Source organism: Polistes fuscatus, unplaced genomic scaffold, assembly GCF_010416935.1.
Source record: "Polistes fuscatus isolate 324 unplaced genomic scaffold, CU_Pfus_HIC Scaffold6, whole genome shotgun sequence".
In the NCBI taxonomy this organism is placed as follows: Eukaryota; Metazoa; Arthropoda; class Insecta; order Hymenoptera; family Vespidae; genus Polistes; species Polistes fuscatus.
In genome coordinates, this window is record NW_025113140.1 from 8,958,482 (window position 1) to 8,979,831 (window position 21,350).

The 21,350-nt window shown below is 30.7% G+C and overlaps 3 protein-coding genes across 3 annotated transcripts in view; 2 read left to right on the top strand and 1 right to left on the bottom strand.

Annotated features, from left to right (window-relative positions):
- Positions 1–3,805, top strand: part of LOC122523115 (transcription factor SUM-1) — a 33,194-nt gene extending 29,389 nt beyond the window's left edge. The window contains exon 5 of the mRNA XM_043644714.1: positions 3,320–3,805. Within this exon, the coding sequence (XP_043500649.1) occupies positions 3,320–3,450 (131 nt within the window). The 3' untranslated portion in view covers positions 3,451–3,805. The remainder of the gene's footprint in view (positions 1–3,319) is intronic.
- A 13,019-nt stretch (positions 3,806–16,824) lies between these two features.
- LOC122522904 (afadin- and alpha-actinin-binding protein-like) lies at positions 16,825–18,691 on the top strand. Its single transcript, XM_043644276.1, has 6 exons — positions 16,825–17,034; positions 17,123–17,285; positions 17,371–17,568; positions 17,727–17,858; positions 17,937–18,048; positions 18,134–18,691. Exons 2-6 carry the CDS (start codon positions 17,148–17,150, stop codon positions 18,346–18,348), a joined length of 795 nt encoding a protein of 264 aa, XP_043500211.1. The 5' UTR covers positions 16,825–17,034; positions 17,123–17,147; the 3' UTR covers positions 18,349–18,691.
- Positions 18,365–19,877, bottom strand: LOC122523318. The gene is made up of 3 exons (XM_043644991.1): positions 19,628–19,877; positions 18,809–19,550; positions 18,365–18,402 (listed from the first exon to the last, which is right to left on the bottom strand). Exons 1-3 carry the CDS (start codon positions 19,751–19,753, stop codon positions 18,365–18,367), a joined length of 906 nt encoding a protein of 301 aa, XP_043500926.1. The 5' UTR covers positions 19,754–19,877.
- Between the last annotated feature and the right edge of the window lie 1,473 nt (positions 19,878–21,350).

Here is a 21,350-nt window from a genome sequence, read left to right on the forward strand (position 1 = left end):
AAGTTATACTTCTTTGCCGTACTAAAACGAATATAACCTCAATAACCTCAAAAATAATTTCAAAGAGAAAAAATAACTTAAAAAAAAGAATAATTATTATTATTATATATATAAGAAAGAATAAAAAAAAGAAAAAGAAAATATCAAAATATAGATATCAGTCCACACTAAATATAAGAGAGATATAAAAAAAACTTTTAAGGAGCCCTGTGTTAGTGGTGGCTTACAAATTCTAACATTAATGAATACATTACTTGTTAATACGTATCTTAATTCGTTGACGTTGGCACCTGGCGAATTTATATAATATCTTCGTCATGTGTGAACGTGACAAAGATGAAGGGTATGGAGGATGGGAATAGTGGGTCAGTCACTTTTACCTTATCCTTCTATGACAGAACGATCGATCAACGTTCAACGTTACGAACGTGCTACGACTAATCGTAAGTGCACGAGTCGATCTTCCCTCCTTTCCCTCCTCCTCCTCCCCTCCTCCTCCTCCTCTTCTTCTTCTCACTCTCTTTCCCTTTCCCTTTTTCCCTATTTCTCTCTGGAAACACTTTTACGCGTGTCATTTGGTCGACGACGCGTGTTGACGTTCAACACCTTTAGACACCACCTACCAGGGTGGTTCCAACTCTTCGAAATTTCTCTGGCAAAGCCAATAAGAGGTAAGGAGGATGATGATGGACGTAAACGTCTAGTTCACTGAAAAGCTTTTCGTCTAAACACTTCCTAACGAGTATCCTTTCAAAGATATCGAATATTATGAGAAGAGATCTTTTGATAATGATCTTCGAATAAATGTGTCGAATAAATCATTTTTCTTCTTTTACTTTTCTTTTGTTTTTTTTTTTTATATATATAATAAGAAGAAAAGAGTAGCAGAGATCGAGGAGGAAGACGAGAAAAAGTGCCAAGAATTGCGAATAAATTTTGTTTAGCATTTTACGAGAGAAGAAAAAAGAAAAAACTAAACGAAGTATTTTAAAAAGAGATCAAATTGGTGCTTTTCAAATCTTGAAATTAATGCAAAACGTCGGAGTCGTTTCGGTTCAATTTAGATATATTCATGGCTCGTATAATATAGATTAAATCGTTGGAAAAAAAGAAACAAAAAGATTCTTTTTCAACTGTCGAAGCTCGTAAATAGGATGAACGGATTCGTTAGTTTTTAACAAAGGTTACATTTCAAAACTTTCCATCGATTCGCGTAGAATAAGAAATCATTAAAAAGTTCTACGTATTTTTGTATTTGATTAATATTAAAAAAAGGAAAAAAGAAAAATAAAAACGTCGTACTTCGTATTTCATCGAGATTGTATAACAATACTGAATTATTTTATATTACAAACGTTATTCCTGTAATTTCAAATACTCGGACGGTGTGATCCGGTACAAAAATCACTCGCACGTAAAATTTGGATAATTCGTTAAAAAAAAAAAACAACAACGTGTACAAAAATTATCTCAAATAAAAATGTCGATCCGATAAAAACGAATGGGTTTGCGTTTGTGCGTCCGTGAAAAAAAAAAACATGAGAAAATAAAATACAAAGAAAAAGAAAAAAAAAAAAGTAACGTCGAGAAGGTTCCTCTCCACCCTTCCCTTTACCCCCTTAACCATTTCTTCATCTCTTAGCGACTTTCTTCTCATTCGGAGTTAGTTCGACTTTTTCTATTCCTTCTTTGTTCCTTGCACCGAAGAGAAACGAATTTGCATAGGCAACGTTCTGAGACTTTAAGGGCTTTGAAGCCGTTATTCTTGGCACTGTAATACTGCCTGAACAAGCACGATTTGTTTTCGACGGTACTTTCTGTTTTAAATCCGGACCCCATCATTGTACGGCCAGTGTTTTCCCCCCTTTCCCACCCTACTACTGTCTCTCTCTCTTTCTTTCTTTTTTTATTCCGTGTGTGTGTGTGTGTGTGTGTGTGTATTACGTATCTTCCTTTTTCCTCTCATTTCTTTCGTAGAAACGATACACTTTTATTTTTATCGTTCGCTCTAGCTTTTTATTGCGTACCCATAGCACGACTTTATATACACACACGTATTTAGTATCACGTACGTACTAGAGAGAAATGGTGAAAAGGGGAGGAAGAGAACGGGGGAGGATATATACACGTTATATAGATACGTTTTCTCTCTTTTTCTCTCGTCCTCGTTTCACCCAATTCTTTCTGTCCTACATCGTTGGTTAAAACGAACGAACAACGAACGAAAATGGTATTCCCGTTGAGAATTATTTCTCATTTTTATTTATTTTCATCATCATCATCATCTTCATCTTCTTCTTCTTCTTCGTCTTATTCTTTTAACGGAACAGTTTATAATACTATACAAGAATTTCTCTATTTATTACAATAATCGATTATTCGAATAAAAATATTGATAAAAGAATTTTCAACTCGATCGCGTTAGTTCGTCTTTGATTTAGAAACGTACGAATTTTGGCAAATTTCCCAACGACTTGTTTGAACATTTTTCGCGCATTGTCTAGGGACTTTAATCGTGCGATTCGTTTTAATATAACGAACGTGCAGTATAAACGCGAAGAACCGTAAACACAATGAGTTTCGTAATAATCGTTGATTCGTTCGTTCGTTCGTACGTTCGTTAGTTAATATGAAACATCAAGAGTTACATAAGTTACTTCATTATCTTTGATAGTAGAACCTAACAATAACAACAACAGTCGTATAAGCTATCAAGCCACGCGTTGTTCATTAGTGGTCAATAGGAAATTCGCTCGAATTTGCAATCGAACGTGTGTATTCGGCCAATTTGATTGAATTCTCCTATATGTGATGTTCCAGGTCATATCGAATCCTAACACACGGTTATAAGCTATGTATTTATGTACGTACGAGTATACACGAATAATATATGTGTGTGTGTGTATCTGTATGTGTGTGTATCTGTGTGTGTACGTGGTCGCGACGGAAACGACAATTTTCCAATACAACGAGTTGACGTTACTACCTTCTCTACTTTCTTTTTTCTTTCTATCTCTCTCATTCTACCTATTCATTGATTACCCCCTTCAAACAGTCGTCGTACGCTTACAATTCCTGATGCTTTTTCCGATATGAAAAACTTTCTTTCTCGTTAGAGCGTGAAAATGCACTGTCTTTGAACTTCTCAATAAGACAGAAGTTTCTTCTTTATTTAATGGAACGTTATCGTTGTATACTTGAATAAATAATTAACCTAATCATATTTCGATTATTTTTTCATTAACGTGTCGATCGATTAACATCGATTTTATTATTGGAATAATTGATACTGAATTTTGTAATATTTTTGATGTTTCAGGATTCGAGCAAGTTGAAACGTCGTCGGTTCAAGGTAACGGAAGCAGTTTGGATTGTCTGAGTATGATCGTTCAAAGTATAAATGGGCCAGCGCAAGCTCCTATGGAAAGTCATTACTCGTCGCATCATTAAGGTTAAGACAGTATTAAAAAAAACGGGATGAGATTTATCGAGCTTCGATAAAAAATAAAAATGAAAAAAAAAAAAGAAATTGCTATCTCTCAACGTGTGGAATAATCGCAGCAACAGCAACAACAACAACATCAACTGCAACTGCGTTCCGAAGTATTCGTAAAAAAATATAACGTCGATTAGTTGAATGTTTAACGTTCGAATTGAAATACCAATGAATTTACGAATGAACATTTATCGAGGACTAGATTGGCTCGATTAAAGTTTAAATACGTATCATCCCCGTATACGTTTCCGAGAGACTCTGGACATAAAAAGAAATAAAAAAAATATAAAAGAAATAAAAAAAAAAAAAGAATTGTTAGGTAAATACATAGAACCCGAAAAAGAACTTTAACGAAAGCAGCTAATTCGGGAAAGGTATGGGGGAGGGAGGGAGGGATGTGGGGGTAAGGATTAGCGTTTTATTTTTCAACGAACTTCCGTGGGATGCGAGTAGAACGAGATTACTCGTTGGATAAACTCCATTCTATGATTATAATGTGTACACAATTAGATCTGTATTTTCCAAGATTATGAGCTTCATCTTTCTTTCGTTATTTCTTTTCTTTTCTTTTCTTTTCTTTTTGAAAATTATACCTACATTTTCTACGTAATTTAGCGTAAGAAAAAATTATATATAATAATAATAATAATAATGATAATTATGAAAGGTGCAACAAGATCGTCGCGTGTTCGAGAGAACGTTGAAATCTTGTATTTTCTAGTCCTAGACAAAAATTGATTTGATTATAAGTGATGCGATTATATAATTAAATTACATTTTTCTTTTCGAAAGTTGAGAGAGAGAGAGAGAGAGAGAGAAGAAAAAAATAATATTTAATTATTACATTTTTTTTTTTATATAAAGTATCTCATTTACAAACAAAAAATTTAACCATATGATTTTTATTATATTTCGTTATTAATAAAGTGATTTTACATTTTTTGGTACTAAAAGTATGATTTTTTTATTTATTAACACATCAAACGTGAATAATGGGCCGACGTTGTCTGCAAACGATATTTCCCGATAAAAATGACTAGCAAGAATGAAGAAAAAAAAATAATGATCGCGAAATTTAATCGTAAAATTGTGCGTCAGACTCGTTAAAATCATATTTCACGATTTTCTATCACTCGCACAGCAAACGTCATTTTGAATTAACATAACTTATGACCGTTATTATTCTTAGAGTGTTGTTTATCCCGAACGTTGTACTAGTCCAATATTTCTTCTTACGAAATTTCACGTCGGATATGCGATTCCATTTATTTCATTTATATTTCATCGATTTAAATCGATGTTTTTGTTTATTCGACTGAAAAAAACAACGAATGTTTATTTCTCCCTCTCTCTCTCTTTTTTATCTGTCTCTCTGAAACCGATGTTAAAAAATTGTCTATACGAGACAACACGGGTGCAGGGTTTTACGCCCCAAATTAATCCTTTTGCAGATCATATTCACTTTTTTGCTGTGCCAACGATAGAAAAAAAATGACGAAATATTTTTCTAAAATTGTAATAAATAAATATATTTAAGGAAATAGAATTTTATTAATAATACTGTAAACCTCTCCCGAACAGAGGATACATTTTTATTTCTATCATCGTACTTTTCAACACACGATGAACACTTGTCTGTGAAAAAGCGAATAAGAATTGTCAAAAAAGAAAGAAAAAAAAACCGAATACGACCTACGAAATAATTTTAATTGTTAATGTATATAGTTGAATATGATTTTCAAAGGTTTTAATAAATGCGAATTGAAACAAACCTGTACGCAAAGCTATGCACGGGTTCATGTACGTACACATTTATTACTTTTTTTTTTTTCGTTCTTTCAAAATATTGTAAATACCTTGGATGCAATAAAAATATCGTTGTAAAAAACAAAAAAAGGAAAAACAGAAAAAGCTTGGACTTTTTTCTTTCCTCTCGCGCGGATCCCTTCCCCATTCTCTTTTTCCTTTTATTTTTCCTCCTCCTAATCCTCGTTTTATTTTTTGTTTGTTTTCTTTCTTTCTTTCTTTTTGGTGTAGTTTTACTATTAATTCCGTTGAACGCGAGCGTTGGTAGGATCTCGAGGAAAGATCATTTATCAAGAAAGATGGTAATTAATCAACGGACTTAAACTGCAATGAGACCATCGAACTCGACGAATTTGAACACTTTGATTCTAGGGGTTCACTTTTACGCGTTATTAATGACAATGCAAGGATAAGTTTCGCACGTGCTATATACAAACTAGAGAGAAAGAGAAAGAGAAAGAGAGAGAGAAAGAGAGAGAGAGAAAGAGAATGAAATATACGCGAAAGTAATTAATAACGTTTGAACTCTCGTTGCTTTTATTATAGCAATAAGAAGAACATAACATGCATGGATATAACTTGTACAATTGTAACTATGCATGTGTTTGTTTCTCTTGTTATTCATGAGTAAAGCGAGGATTTCCCTTCTCCGTGGAATATATTAATTATTGCACGTAACAATTCTCGAGTTACCAAATGCATTTTGAAATTTCTCTTAAACCGATTATACTCCGATCCGTTACGATTTAACGTTAAATATTACGTTCTTTAACGTTAGTTATATATATAAATGTTCCCCATCTCTTGTATTTATTTATCGGCGAATTTTAAACGAATTCAAATTAATTGAATAGCTTTTAATACTTTTCTTTTTTTATTCGTATAAATACATAAATAAATAAATAAATACGATTGAAATGTATGCACGAGGTTTTTTTTTTATTTTCTTTTTTCTTAAAATAGTTAAAAGTTAAACGAATATTAATTATTACAGAAAAAGAAAAAAATGAAATATAACAAAAATGTTTCATTAACAAGAGTAATAAAAAAACCGACAAAATGATCAAACGTAATAATATTATCTGAAATATTAAAAATTTAATTACTATTATTATATATTTATGAACGAAAAGATTTGTTCTTTTTTTTTTCTTTTCTCTTTTTTATTTTTTAATGTCGTGTATAATAAAGAAGTTTATTCGTAATAGATTCGCTTGGTAAGGTATTCTCGAGTAGAAGAAGAGAAGAAAACGAAGTCGACAGCTGGCGTACAATTATCACGTTCGAAGTGTCGCTTCCGGCTGGTCCGCCTTAACTAAACTAAAATTTCAAGTATCTACGAGTAGCGTAAAATCCAGCCCTTTTCCCCTAAGAGGGGGGAAACTCTTACCTTTTCTTTCTCTCTCTCTCTCTTCCTCTTTCTGTCTTTTTGTAAAAAGTCATTTTAACGTATTTTCCCTACTTCTTTAATGTTACGTTTTACCTTGCCGTAGTGGGAAAATACGCTTACTGATTTATGTTAGCAATTTTAGACTCTCAACTTTCTCTACGGGAGTTTAATAGCCGACTACGGTGTATTATGTTGCGAGGAAAAAAAAGAAACAAGTTCACCCTTTATTATAAAAAGAAAGAGAGAAGAGAACCAAGACAAAAGGAAAGAGTTTAAGTTAATATTATAGTCCCTTCATTTTTTATTTCCATCGTGTGTCGTACATCAAGTTTTCTCTCCTAGTGATTCCCCATCATATGGTGGGGTGGGGCGAGGGTGTCGCTAATATTTAAACGTAGAGTTAATCCGTGAAATAAATCATAATTTTATTATTTAATATTACGTATTGAAAGATTCGATAATAATGAATATAATATAATATATGTATATTAATTTTGATTTATTCTCATCATTTGTAGGAGTTTAAATGTTAAATTGTCAAGAGGATATCTTATTTCGATGGGAAATCAACATTAAGACAACCAATAGCGGCGTGGTTTTTAGCGAAGATAAATGGTATGGGACAGCTGAGATTCCGTGTCGATTTATGGAAGTGTCTTTAAAGTGTCTTTTCCGAGATCTCACAAAACAAGGAAACCGATGCCGTTGCTTTTTAACGTTGTCGCGGTAAGAATAAAAGAAAAAGGAAAATAAAAAAGAGAGAGAGAGAGAGGGTGTCTAGGACAGATACTTTCTGTTAGGAAATCCTGAAAAGCTTGTAAAGTTCATCGGTGTCTTTAGCACAATATCGGCACGTTTTCAAAACAGGCCAGGTCCCCTTAAAGGCACGTCCAATGCATCTGTTCCCATCCATCAATGGTTCCTTTTCGTATTATCAGCAAATTTAGAAAACTAAAATCGAGAATACGCGTACAATTTCCCTAATTTTCTATTTATTTTTGTTTTTATCCCTTACCTATATTATTTATTTATCATTTTTATTTTGTAATGAAACATAAAACAAATCGTATGAAACGATAACTTTTACAAAAACAGAAAAATGTATTTCCCATTTAATTGAGCAAATATTTTCTACGATTATATTATAATATTATTTTATTATATATATATAATAAAATAATATTATTAATAATTAATCGATATTTATTAATAATTAATCAATGAAAAAATTTATTAGAAAATTTCAATAACAATTTTTCTTTTATTCGATATAATACGAAAATCTATTAAAATCGTGTTAAAATTTATGCACTTGGTAGAAACCTTGATGTACGATGGTACACGTGATAGAAATAAAAGATCGAGAAAGGTATTAAAATTAAGTAACAGATTTCCTAAATATATTTAAAGAGATCCCCTTTTTCGAAAGGAAGAGAAAGAAAGAAGATTAAATGATAATTTAAGCCTGGGTATAGTCCGACGACATCGATAAATAATTCTTAAAATAATACCTTGATCCTGAATAGGTAGGTGGAACATAATAAATGCACCGATATAGACGACTTTGACCTGTATCGTTCTTCTCTTTTTTTTTTTTTTCTATATCGCATATAAAAAGGTAAGATGGTACTTGGACACGTTCGTGACACTCGGAGTTGTTGAGTCTAGACGGGGATAATATAAAGTCAAGCAACGTAACCACCCCCTTCGAAGGAACAAGCACTAAGAAACTATCCTGCCGATAGATATTTTTTCTTCATAGAATTTTTCTCTTAAAACGTTTAGATAAAATTATCAAAACGATATAGTTTACCAAATAACCGAGAAAAAACTCGCTCGCGCACGTTCTCACCTCCTACCACCACCTTTTCTTTTTTTTTATTTTTTCTTTTTTGAGAAACGCGTGGGCGTTCGTAAGACGGGAATTAACGCGAAGGGGTGGGTTGGGTTTATCTCAAAAAGAAACATGGCCGTGACTTGACGTACAGTTCCTAATTCGAGTCGAATTTCAAAGCGTTTCCTTTCTGTTTTCCATGTTCAGTTGATCCTCCTCTCTCACTCCCTCTTCCTTTTTTCTTTTTCTTTTTTCCCTCCGTTGTATATCCCATAGTTTCGTGTGTAATCGTCGCGGAAGTTTTCGGTTAATACAACTCACCGAAGAAGAAGATGAAGAAGAAGAAGAAGCATTTTCCAGATGGTAGCTCGTAAAACGTCCGTCCGGTTGGAGTTTTGTACGGGCCCGTGTTTCACACTTCAGGCGGTGCTAACGCGCGAACCAGACAACGCATAGTTAGTTGCTCTTTGAGTTTTGAGGTATCGCAGAAGCACCCTGTGTGTACGTACCTTCTTGTTGGTGTATAAGTGTAGAACCACCCCACCCCTACGTTCATTCATGAGAAAAGTGCCTGCCGCCGGGTCCATCCGTCAGACTTTTTTTCGAAACTTCTGGGAATTCTCGGGGCAGACCTATGCCGCTTATTTTCATATCATTTTTATCTTATATATTTGATATTTCTTCTTATTTCAATATTCTCACGTATAAATACAAATTTTCAATTTATATATTATTATTATTATTAATAATAATTTTAAATATATATATTTTTATATTAGATTTACGATCGAGATTTACGTTTTTTCTTTTTTTTTCCTTTTTTTTTACGACGAAATTTGTATTTAAAATAAATCGTACTTATTAGAAGGGTCAAAGTAATTTCAAAGTTTTGATTTAAACGAATGCATTAACTCGAAGAGCGGTGCATTAATTCCCAGTATTTTTGGTAGACTATATAAGAAGGAACCGGATAAGTGGAACATCAAGTTAAAGACGTGGGTGTTTTAGGGACTCGTTTTCGGATATTTAAGGGGGAGAGCCGGCTGCCTTCTAGAAAGGAAACGCATAAAAACGTTCCTTGTGTCATAACATTACCGCTCTGAAATATCGCTTCGATTACGTTCGATAGACTGAGACATCAGTCCCCCCTGGGTTTAAAGACTAGTCGTCTTTGCTTTCAGAAAAATTTAAAGCCGCCTTCAAACTTTATGCTTTTTTACTTTGTCGACTTTACTCGACTTCGTCTAAATCGAGACTTTTAATTCTTTACGATAATGTTCAGGTCTTCGTCGTAAAAGCAAAGCTTTCTTCCAACGCATGGTTTTAATAACAAAAAAAAGAAAAAAAAGAAGAAGAAAAAAAAAATAAACAAGAAAACGCGTGAAACCCACACGCGACACAAATGAAACTTTTTAAGATTTTTATATTGGCAACTGTATTGAATTTGGTTTGTCTTTTAATTCGTTTATCGATAATATCGAAGTATTGATAAATTAATTACGAAGCAATGTATGTAAAACAATTTTTTCTTGACACGAAATCGAGTAAATTAATACTCGATTTCAACATTAATAACACGACTAAACATATACGTAAAAGAGAAAAAATAAGTGCATTAATTAATTGCATTTTTAATCAAGTGAATATAAAACCGATGAAACAAGAAGACCATGGCATAATTTAAAATAAATGCACATACGAATAAAACCAGTAACCTGTGCCGTTGTTGAACCTTTCATCCTCGACATGATTGGTCACTGGAGGGACATGAAATTTGTTTACTCACTCGTTACTAACTGTTGCGAATAAAAATATAGCATGAACAATTGGCCTGAGAAGTTCTACGATGGTGCCAAAATACTTGTCCTCCTCGCTATTGGTCGAATGATATGTGAATGTAAAGTTGATTAGTATTGAATGAATTGTTCCATCGTTGCACCGTTGAATCATTGAATCATCTGTAATCAAAAGTACAAAATCAAATTAATAACGTTTCATATCATTCAAAACATTTACCACGAATAAAAACTATAAATGAAGACAACCATGATTCAAAAAATGAATGAGAAGTTATAATTAAGATTACGAAATAATAAAATAAACGGAATGACGGTGAACGTCTTTTTAAAATCATAAAAAGAATGAGATTATGGTATAAGAATTTAAGATTAAGTAATTATTTTAACGTTTCTGTGCAGTGAAGATTTCGGAGGGGGAAATTTTTACATCTAAAAGTATATCACATCGAAACTATTTAATATTCAAAGTATGTTAATAAGTATGTAATGTTTAAACCAGTTCATATGTGTTTAAATACTCTGAAATATAAGTAGAGTGTATTAGAATATTAAAATAATTGTTAATTAATCGATAGAAATGTCTATTGTTATCTAAAAGTTAGGAATATATGATCTATGTACCGTCTCCTTCGAAATCCATCGTTGAACTGAGTCATTGTCTTCTAGAAAATTTCTTTTATTAAATATTGTTTATATGACTTTCCTAAAGTCGCGCATGTGTATGAAGGGAATAATCCACCTAATCAATAAAATTTAAGATTATATAACATTCTCATTTTAATATTCTTTTAATTTTTATGTAATTGTTTAAACTAATGTACATTTGTTTTAACGTTCCTGAGCAGTGATGACTTAGGAGGGGGAAATTTTCATCGAAAAGAATATCACATCGAAATTATTTAATATTTAAAGTATGTTAATAAGAATGTAATGTTCAAACCAGTAAATATGTGTTAAAACAAGCTGAAATATAAAGAGAGTGCATTAAAGTATTCAAATAATTGTTAATTAATCGTTAGAAATGTCTATTGTTGTTTAAAAGCTCGGAATATACGATCTATGTACCGTCCTCCTCGAAATTCCCCTTCAGACTGGCACGTTGTCCTCTATGAAAGTACTTTTATTGAAAGTTGTTTATGTGACTTTCCGAACGTTGCGCATGTGTATAAAAGGAATATTTCGTCTAATAAATCAAATTTAAGATTAAAACACTCTGATTTTAGCATTTTTACATTTTACTTTTTAATTAAATGTGTGTATTTTTAATTAAATGATGTTTATGTTGTTATATGACTTTCCAAATAAGGAAATTCTATTTATTACGAATATTATACCCGTTACACACATGCGCAACGTTCGAAAAGTCATATAAGCAACATTCAATAAAAGTAATTTTCTAGAGGACAATTACTCAGTCTAACAGGAGACTTCGAAGAGGACGATACATAGATGCTATCCACGGATCTTTTAAACAACAACGGACACTTTTATCGATTAATTAACAATTATTTTAATTCTCTAATACATTCTTCTTATATTTTAGTTTGTTTTAACACATATATATTGGTTGAAATATTACATTACCTATTAACGTATTTTAAATAGAAAATAATGTTGATATATTTTGCTTTTATATTTTAAGATGACTTTTTTAAACTTGATTTTAGATTCTATACATCGAGCTTTTAGACAACAACAGACACTTCTATTGATTAATTAATAATTATTTTAATAGTCTAATGCATACTCTTTATATTTCAGATTGTTTAAACATATATGTACTAGTATAAGCATTACATACTTTTTAACATACTTTAAATATTAAATAATTTCGATGTTTAAACAATTACATAAAAATGATAAAAATGCTAAAATCAGAACGTTATAATCTTAATTTCTATTTATTACAAATAATATTCTCGTTACACACGTGCGTAACTTTCGAAAAGTCATACAAACAACATTCAATAAAAGTAATTTTCTAGAGGACAATGACTCAGTCTAACAGGAGACTTCGAAGAGGACGATACATAAATGCTATCCACGGATCTTTTAAACAACAACGGACACTTTTATCGATTAATTAACAATTATTTTAATTCTCTAATACATTCTTCTTATATTTTAGTTTGTTTTAACATATATATATTGGTTGAAATATTACATTACCTATTAACGTATTTTAAATAGAAAATAATGTTGATATATTTTGCTTTGATATTTTAAGATGACTTTTTTAAATTTGATTTTAGATCCTATAGATCGAGCTTTTAGACAACAACAGACACTTCTATTGATTAATTAATAATTATTTTAATAGTCTAATGCATACTCTTTATATTTCAGATTGTTTGAACATATATGTACTAGTATAAGCATTACATACTTTTTAACATACTTTAAATATTAAATAATTTCTATGTTTAAACAATTACATAAAAATGATAAAATGCTAAAATCAGAACGTTATAATCTTAATTTCTATTTATTACAAATAATATTCTCGTTACACACGTGCGTAACTTTCGTAAAGTCATATAAACAACATTTAATAAAAGTAATTTTCTAAAGGACAATGACTCAGTCTAACAGGAGACTTCGAAGAGGACGATACATAGATGCTATCCACGGATCTTTTAAACAACAACGGACACTTTTATCGATTAATTAACAATTATTTTAATTCTCTAATACATTCTTCTTATATTTTAGTTTGTTTTAACACATATATTGATTGAAATATTACATTACCTATTAACGTATTTTAAATAGAAAATAATGTTGATATATTTTGCTTTTATATTTTAAGATGACTTTTCTAAATTTGATTTTAGATCCTATAGATCGAGCTTTTAGACAACAACAGACACTTCTATTGATTAATTAACAATTATTTTAATTCTCTAATGCATACTCTTTATATTTCAGATTGTTTAAACATATATGTACTAGTATAAGCATTACATACTTTTTAACATACTTTAAATATTAAATAATTTCGATGTTTAAACAATTAAATAAAAATGATAAAAATGATAAAATCAGAACGTTATAATCTTAATTTTTATTTATTACAAATAATATTCTCGTTACACACATGCATAACTTTCGGAAAGTCATACAAACAACATTTAATAAAAGTAATTTCATAGATGACAACGTGCCAGTTAAACAACAATATACATTATTTTCGATTAATTATCGATCAATTAGAGTAAATTGATCACAGTTTACGAAATAACAAGTATAATTCTATTACAGCTCTCTACGTGCCAGATTCTAAACTTTTTAGCCTTTTTATACGTATATATATAAAAAACTACTGTTATTTTATATGTATAAAATACTTGTATGTATTTTATGTGTGTAATTGTTATTTCGTAATAGAAATAGAATTATAATAGAAAATAATTTTAAATATTTTATATACTATATATAAAAGTTAAAAAGATGATTAAATGTTCGTATAAAAATAATTTCAATTACTATACAGACAACGAAGTGATAAATTATTTTATATAAAATAATCGAAGTATTATATTTTAATTAGAATAAATTAGTAATAATCTATGATCGTTAATAAGCTATCGTGAAGAAGATATGTATCATAGTTAATGATCCTAGAACGAGGTAGAACTGACTTGAAAAAGTAACATCTGTCGACCCCCTGGACTATACTTCGGACCCACCAAAAATTTCATTTGCCATTAGACAGTAAAAGGACCCTTCTTCGGTAACAAGTGCACTCATTACCACCCACAGTGACGGTAATCCTCTGTTAAGCTACAAATCAACTGCATATATTAGTCTCAACTAAACCGAGTTTAATCTTTTTTCTTTTTTTTTTGTAAATCTTTTTTACGAACTCGTATATCAACACGTACTCTAATTGAAATATTATTATAGATATGCGTTGATATAAATTATGTTCGGTACTCGGTCCTATCTTCCTTTTGAAAAATAAAAAAAAGAAATAATAAAATGAAGAAAAAAAAAAGGGGGTAGGATAAACGTTAAGTCTTCGGCGTATCTAATTTTCGAGGTCATATTTTTAGGTCCTCGGTGAATTGGTATAATTAGGAGAAAAGCAATGAAACGTGTATAAGGGAAGGGTTAGGGGGGTAGCCAACATTAGCCAAAAATAACCGTGTTCGCCGGGTAAGAATAGCGGATGGGAGGACATAAATGTTTTTAGTGTTACTGACCCGTCAAAATTCTCGGGAGTTTGACTCTCTCACAACTTTGTCAGGCAAATCTCTTCGAAGTCCGTCGGATTTCTACGATCTTAAAATTGCACGCATTCGTAATACCCATAGGGTGTCTGATAACAATTTATTCTCGTTCGTAACATCTTCTACTGATTTTATCATAAATTATTTTACAAATAATTGATCTAACATTTTATCCAATTTTTCAAAAAAATTATAAAATCATTTATCGTTAATTGCAATAATTAAAGGAAACAAATGAGTGCAATACACGTATGTTACATCAACTTTGAGAAATAAAAAATAATCCAATAATGTAAAAGTATCATATAATTGAATATAATAAATCCGAATACTTAGAAAATGAAATTTACTTCCCTTTTGGCCATTTTTTTTTCCACACAGACACCTTTTCGATTATTGAATCGTTCTATAGATAGGTGCTATTACTGACCTAGTGCAATAGGATAAAAAGAATATCTTACAAATAGTGGAGCTTAAAATTGAAGATTAGTAGAGTAGAGAAAATGAAAGAAAGAAAGAAAGAAAGAAAGAAAGTAAGAGGGAAAAATAAAATCTCTTTGAGATATACGAGTAGAAAGAAAAATCATTTAAAAAAGAAACCGGTCCAAGGAAAAAAAGAAAGAAAAAAAAAGGATTAGAAAAAAGAAACTCGTTCAGTGAAGCGAAGAATTCTGTCTGCTTTTTGATACACGTGTGACGTGACATGTGTCTTGTTGCGTAATCGATGTATGCGTGTCTCTCTGTATGTATTACTTATGTACCACCTACCAAAGAAGTTTCAGGGTTCTCTTAACCGTTTGACGTGTGTCAAATATTGAGCTACTCTTGTTACCTTGGGTATTCTTCTTCCTTCCCTCTTTCTCTCTCTCTCTCTCTCTCTCCCCTTTTCTTGGTAAATTGAGATGAAAATGGCAACCCAACAGAATATATAGAATAAACTATACTAGTTTTCGTGAATGATGTTACAATTTGTTGTTCGAGAGATAAATTAAATTGAAAGACATTTCTTATATCTATTCATTTATATTATATTATATTTAAAAGCAATTATAAATAACCTTTGTTCTGGAATAAGTAATCGGTTTTATTTGGAGATATAAGAAAAAAATTATATGAGCCATGCACGAACACGCCTCGTGTATTTGGACACTTGATTAAAATATTCATGTTAATAAAAAATACAAAATTAAATAAATTTATAACTATATACACTTATATCGCATGCATTGTTACTGATCCTATTACTTGTAGAATAATACAACTCGCTATTGTTAGAGGATTAAATTTACTCCTCTTGGTCCTCTCATTGTATATTTTGAGAATATAAAATATAACATGGATATTGTATTATACAGTAAAATAATTCTCTGGCATAGAATTAATTATAAATCTTATACGAATAATTAATGAAATATTATTATTCTTTTTTTTTCTTCTTGTTTGCTTTGATGATTAATGCATTTCAAATTGAGTACACTTTGAAAGAATATGAAAAGGGTTGAAAAATGATAAAAAGACAGAGAAAGGGAGTGTGTGTGTGTGTGAGAGAGAGAGAGAAAGAAAAGGACGTCATATCTAGAAAAGGTTTTTATAGGAAAGATCTCGTGTCCAGAGCACGCTAACTCGGAGATTTATCTGACTAATCCACGATGCTTTTAAAGATCACGTACGACGGATTAGTGTTCCTGTCCCAGCCAAGGGAAAAAAAGCTCTTTCACCAAGTTTTTTCTTTACCTATCTTATCTTTACTATTTCTGTATTCTACTATTCACTGTAAAGTGAATCAAATATCAGATATATACGAATGTCATAGAATTTCATTACTTTTTTATTTACTTTAATTCAATGTCCTTATCTCAAGTTATATCAGCTCTGACGATTTAAATACTTGATAAAGATGCTGGCTACGATTAATCTTCGAATCTTAAAAAAAGAAAACAAAAAGTGTTAGAATTTCATCATCAGATTGTTTAATTTGATATATTACATATAACAAAATACTTTTATAATCGTTAATATTTATTTACCTTGTAATTAATTTATTTAATAATAGAAACGTTCGTGCATTCAAGTAGAAAACAGGTTAACAATATCAATTACACTTTTTAACACAAATATAATATAAAACAAATTCGATCCTTACGAGTTGTGTGTTTGAAAAGCGCGAATGTCGCCATTGTTGCAAAACTAATGAAGAATGTTATACGAAACGAACAACTAGCGTCACCATACGGTATATCTTGGAATTACTTTAAAAGAAAATACACTGGTTTAAACATGCATTAGGTACGCTCGTATTTATTTTCGTCACATCTTTTCGGTTATATGTGTGTATATAGTTATGATACGTGTCCGGACATTGTTTCATTAGAATATTTATTTATTTTATAAATAGTGTCGATAATTATTAGCGATTTTATCATTTTTATATTAGTTATTTGTAACATCAGAATTAATATCACAAGTATATCTAAAAGGTAGGTTTTTAATTAATTTGACTATATCTTTATTAAACATATTTAAATCTTGTTAAATTATTAGTCTCTGACTTCAATTTGTATTTAGATAGATCGAATAAGAACTGTACGGTATGGCAACAGAATTTAAAGATTTTTCATCCGCTAGAAATTTTAAGGCCGCTCTAATGATGAGATGTAACTTGGAAAGCCGAGAGAAAAGTTTTTGCAATGAGAAAAATTTAGATGAATCTTTATCGATCTTAAATGAGGTAAGATAAATACAAAAAACATTTTGAATAGATCATTAATTGAATTATTTATGATTTTCATTCATTCATTCATTTCTATTTGTAGGAATTAGAATCTTTTAATATTTTACCGGTCAATATATACAATAATGGAATGGATTCCGTTGAATCATTGAAGAAAACTTCTATAACATTAATCAATGCGTTATGGATGTTGTTACACAAACACAGGATGTTGATGAAATCCTACGACGAGCTGAATGATACTTATGCTAAGATCTCAAATGATAATAGTAATTTAAAGGTAAGGATATGAGTTATACAAATTATAAGAATTTATGTTTATATTTTGTGCATAATTACATGCTGCGTAAAGGATATACATTAAATAGTAAGTTATTTAATCAATGTCTATGATCTTACGATGACTGATCACAGCGATTAATAGACTTATTTTAATAGAACCATGTTAAGCGACTGAAAGAAGAATTGCAGAAGGGACAAATGATTTTGGCTCAAACACAGGAAAGGGAAAGAAGACTCAAAGTACAAAACGATGCTATTTCGCGGGATTTGAAACAAGAGAAAACTGAGGTAACAAATTTTAAATTATATTTGATATATTCTCAACATCCAAAGTTTTGAATCTAATAACTTAATCTTATATTGTAGGTTACTAAATTGAAGAAGCAATCTCTGTCGAAGAACAGTCAACATGAACACGAACTAAGGAGGATCATACAGAATGGAAATAAACTACGAGAACAATTAGAGAAATCTGCCGGTTTGTATAATTTGAAAATTGACTTTAAGATTCTACAGTTCGTCATTAATTTACTTTTTAATGGTCTCTTTGTATTTTCATGCAGGTACGTATGTGCCTAAAGACAAGGTAATACAAAAGGTACAAACCGAGCATGAAAAAGAAATAACATTGTATAAACAAACGATATGTCGTTTGGAAGAAAATAACAGACTGATGTTGCAAGAAATAAATGACCTAAAAGATGCCTTGTCGCTTCACTCTACTGCTGTTGAGTTGCAAATGGAAGCGTCTGGAGTTTGGACCGACACTAATGCATAAATAAACTGCACGTAGATTACTGACAATACTTTCTACAAAAGGTGAGAACTGGATCTAATACAGTAATATAAAAAAAACAAATTAATCATTTTATAGTTTGTTAAATTGCACGGTTTGTCATGGAGAATATTTAATTTCCCGCCTAAAGTGCATTTTGCGCATAATTTATAATTAATTGTACTTAGTAAAATAGTTCCTAATAGTAATGTTTAGCAGTATAATTTTAGCCATAGTAATACTGATATTTATTAGATATTTAGAATTTTGTATATTTCGAATAAACCAAGCTATTTAGATTTTAAATTACATTCATCATTTAGTAAATATAGATGTACAAATCTAATGAATTATGGTCGAATTATCTGACATGTTATCAAAAGTAAGATTATCTCAAAGAAAAATACGACCGTAATCGGTCGGTTTGCATTCTGTCCGTTCATTTTCGGACACTTGCAATTACCTGCTTTGCAAATGGTATTGTTGCTTTCTGAAACTTTGTACGACGTTGGGCCTTTGTAAAGGATAGTGGTCGGCAACTTATTATCAAAACTTTCGATATTATTCGAGAAAATCCTGAGAGAACTATTATCATCGGCACAGGTGTTATTTATCTTTACGATCTTAGCTGCAACTAAATTCATGCTAACGTTAAAAAAAAAGTTATCACGAACGATTGTCTCATTGCTTTCAACCAACAGCCTTCCTGGTTTCTGCAACTCAAATTTCGAATTAACGATCTCCACATTAGAGAAAACTCCAAAGTTTAATAATAACGTCGAGGCATTTCGAAACTCGCAGTCGCTTATTTGTAACGTTTCACCGTGCTCCGAAAAATTGAATCCTTTCATATTCGATATCGTAACGTTTGCCATAACAAAGTGATCTACTTTAATACCTATGAATTCTTCCTCGAAATAATCAACGTGAACGTTCCGCATTTCGAAATGTTCAATGTAATGTAAATGTGAAAATAAGTCGTGATTGATGTAGGGTATTTTCTTAATATTCGTCAATTCGAATCGTTTCAATTGATCCGTATGAAGAAACACTTCTAATGTAAGAAGTTCACCAATGTTTGTAATCACGAGTTCCTCGATTTTATTAGATTCCGTAAAACTGGTATCAAGAGTTGCTGTCGAGCACGAGGATAAGTTTAAACTGGTCACGTTTTCGTAATTGTATTCTTCCGATAGAGAAAATTCCTACAAATGAAAGATAAATAAATAATTATTAACTAATAGGAGAGATAAGAGATGAGAGAACAATGCTTAAAACCAACCTGATTGTTGTCACAATGACACGTTAATCTTTCATCATTGATCTCACATTCTTTGCTAATTAAATTCGCTAAGGCAAATGATAGCAAAGCAAATGTCGTTATTATAATTCTTTCGACTATCGACATTTTATCGTTTATCGTTCTAATGACTCCGTGGACTATTTACTTTATCAGTAAATACAATAGTCTATATAATAAGTAAACATTTATATACATTAATAATATAATATTATATGAAATAATTCAAATATCGACAATATCTTTTTATTCGATTATTTATATTACGTACTATTAAATGTTATAATAAATATAATAAATATAATGGAATAAAGAGAGAGATAAAATTTAAACAAAATTTAACATTTACCTCGTACGTGCATCGATCTCGTTTAAAATATTTATTCGCTTTTTTTGAGACTCGCTCCTTTACGAAGAAAAAAAAAGAAATAAGATGGAAGAAAATCAAATGACCCTTTTTTTTTCTTTCACCTCGATTAGAAATCACATTCGTTACGATTTCTTACGAAGGGTTCGAAATTGGAGTTCGTATTTTCTCATGAGACCAAATAATAAGTCTTTTCTGTCTCTTTCTCTTTCCCCCTCTAACTATCTTTTTTCACTAGATAGAGGTAAGTATAAATCTCATTCACTTTTATTACCGAATCACGTTCACTATTCTTCGAGATATCGATGAAAGCTTTTTCTCTCTACGAACAGTCCGATTCTCCAAACATGATTGAGATCGAACTGCCACTACGAAACTCGAATTATTTTATCCAAGTTTTTTTTTTTACGTCCTCTTTTCGTTTACTCTTCTCTCTCTCTCTCTCTCTCTCTCTCTCTCTCTCCTTTTATTTTTTCTATCTTCCGATGAAGATGGACAGTTCTTTCGTACCGCTTTTTACGATGAGTGACGTCCACTTTATCAAGCTTTTAAACTGTTGAAAAATATATTAAACGTTACTATCAAACCGATTTATTCTACACGATATCATCACTCAATGTATTTTACTCTCACTGAACTATTCCAAACTGTCGTTGCAGCGCCTTTCAACCTAGTTAATGGGAGGAAGTTTATGGTCAGAATATCTTCCGGACGTATCTCTTGCGTGAAATTACTTTTCCTTAATTTTTTTTTTTTTCTTTTTTTAACAATTCGTTCGATTCTTTTCCGCGATGACAATATTTTCAAACTTGTATCTTCTTCCTTTTATTACTTGTCTTTTTTCCTCCTAAGTATTCCAAAACATTATTTAGAAATATTTATCGCGCGTGTTTAAAAATAAATCCTCTCTTTCTCTCGCGTTTATTACAATTTAATTGACTAGTAGAATTTTGAATAACAATTAAATAATTTCGTATGTAATTTTTATCGGACAGATATTGGTTATTGCTTCATATCCGAGTATTACACTTTCTTTTGTAATTACTTTTCTTTTTTTTTCCATTTTTTATATGGGTGGAATCGTCTTATCGACAAATAAAATAAATTTTATTATTAAAACGTTTTAAAGTGTCATGTTATTTATAATCTAAAATCAAAAGTAATGTTTTTCCTTCAAAAATAAATTATACAGTTGGTCTGCAATAATGGATAAATTTTCTTAAAGTGATCCGTAATACCAATCAAACGCTTTGTTGCACATTTTTATAATTGACTAACTTCGGAAATTTAATGAAGGCTGCAATTTTATTAATCGATGATTGCATTTTCCTCTATTTA

Bases quoted from the DNA above. Each gene is read 5' to 3' on its own strand.
- LOC122522904 (XM_043644276.1), top strand. From the start codon at position 17,148: ATGGCAACAGAATTTAAAGATTTTTCATCCGCTAGAAATTTTAAGGCC. The intron at 17,286-17,370 runs GTAAGATAAATA...TTCTATTTGTAG, and splicing joins CTTTATCGATCTTAAATGAG to GAATTAGAATCTTTTAATAT. The intron at 18,049-18,133 runs GTTTGTATAATT...ATTTTCATGCAG, and splicing joins ACAATTAGAGAAATCTGCCG to GTACGTATGTGCCTAAAGAC.
- LOC122523318 (XM_043644991.1), bottom strand. From the start codon at position 19,753: ATGTCGATAGTCGAAAGAATTATAATAACGACATTTGCTTTGCTATCA. The intron at 19,551-19,627 runs GTTGGTTTTAAG...TTTCATTTGTAG, and splicing joins GTCATTGTGACAACAATCAG to GAATTTTCTCTATCGGAAGA. The intron at 18,403-18,808 runs GTAATTGCAAGT...TTACTGTATTAG, and splicing joins CAATACCATTTGCAAAGCAG to ATCCAGTTCTCACCTTTTGT.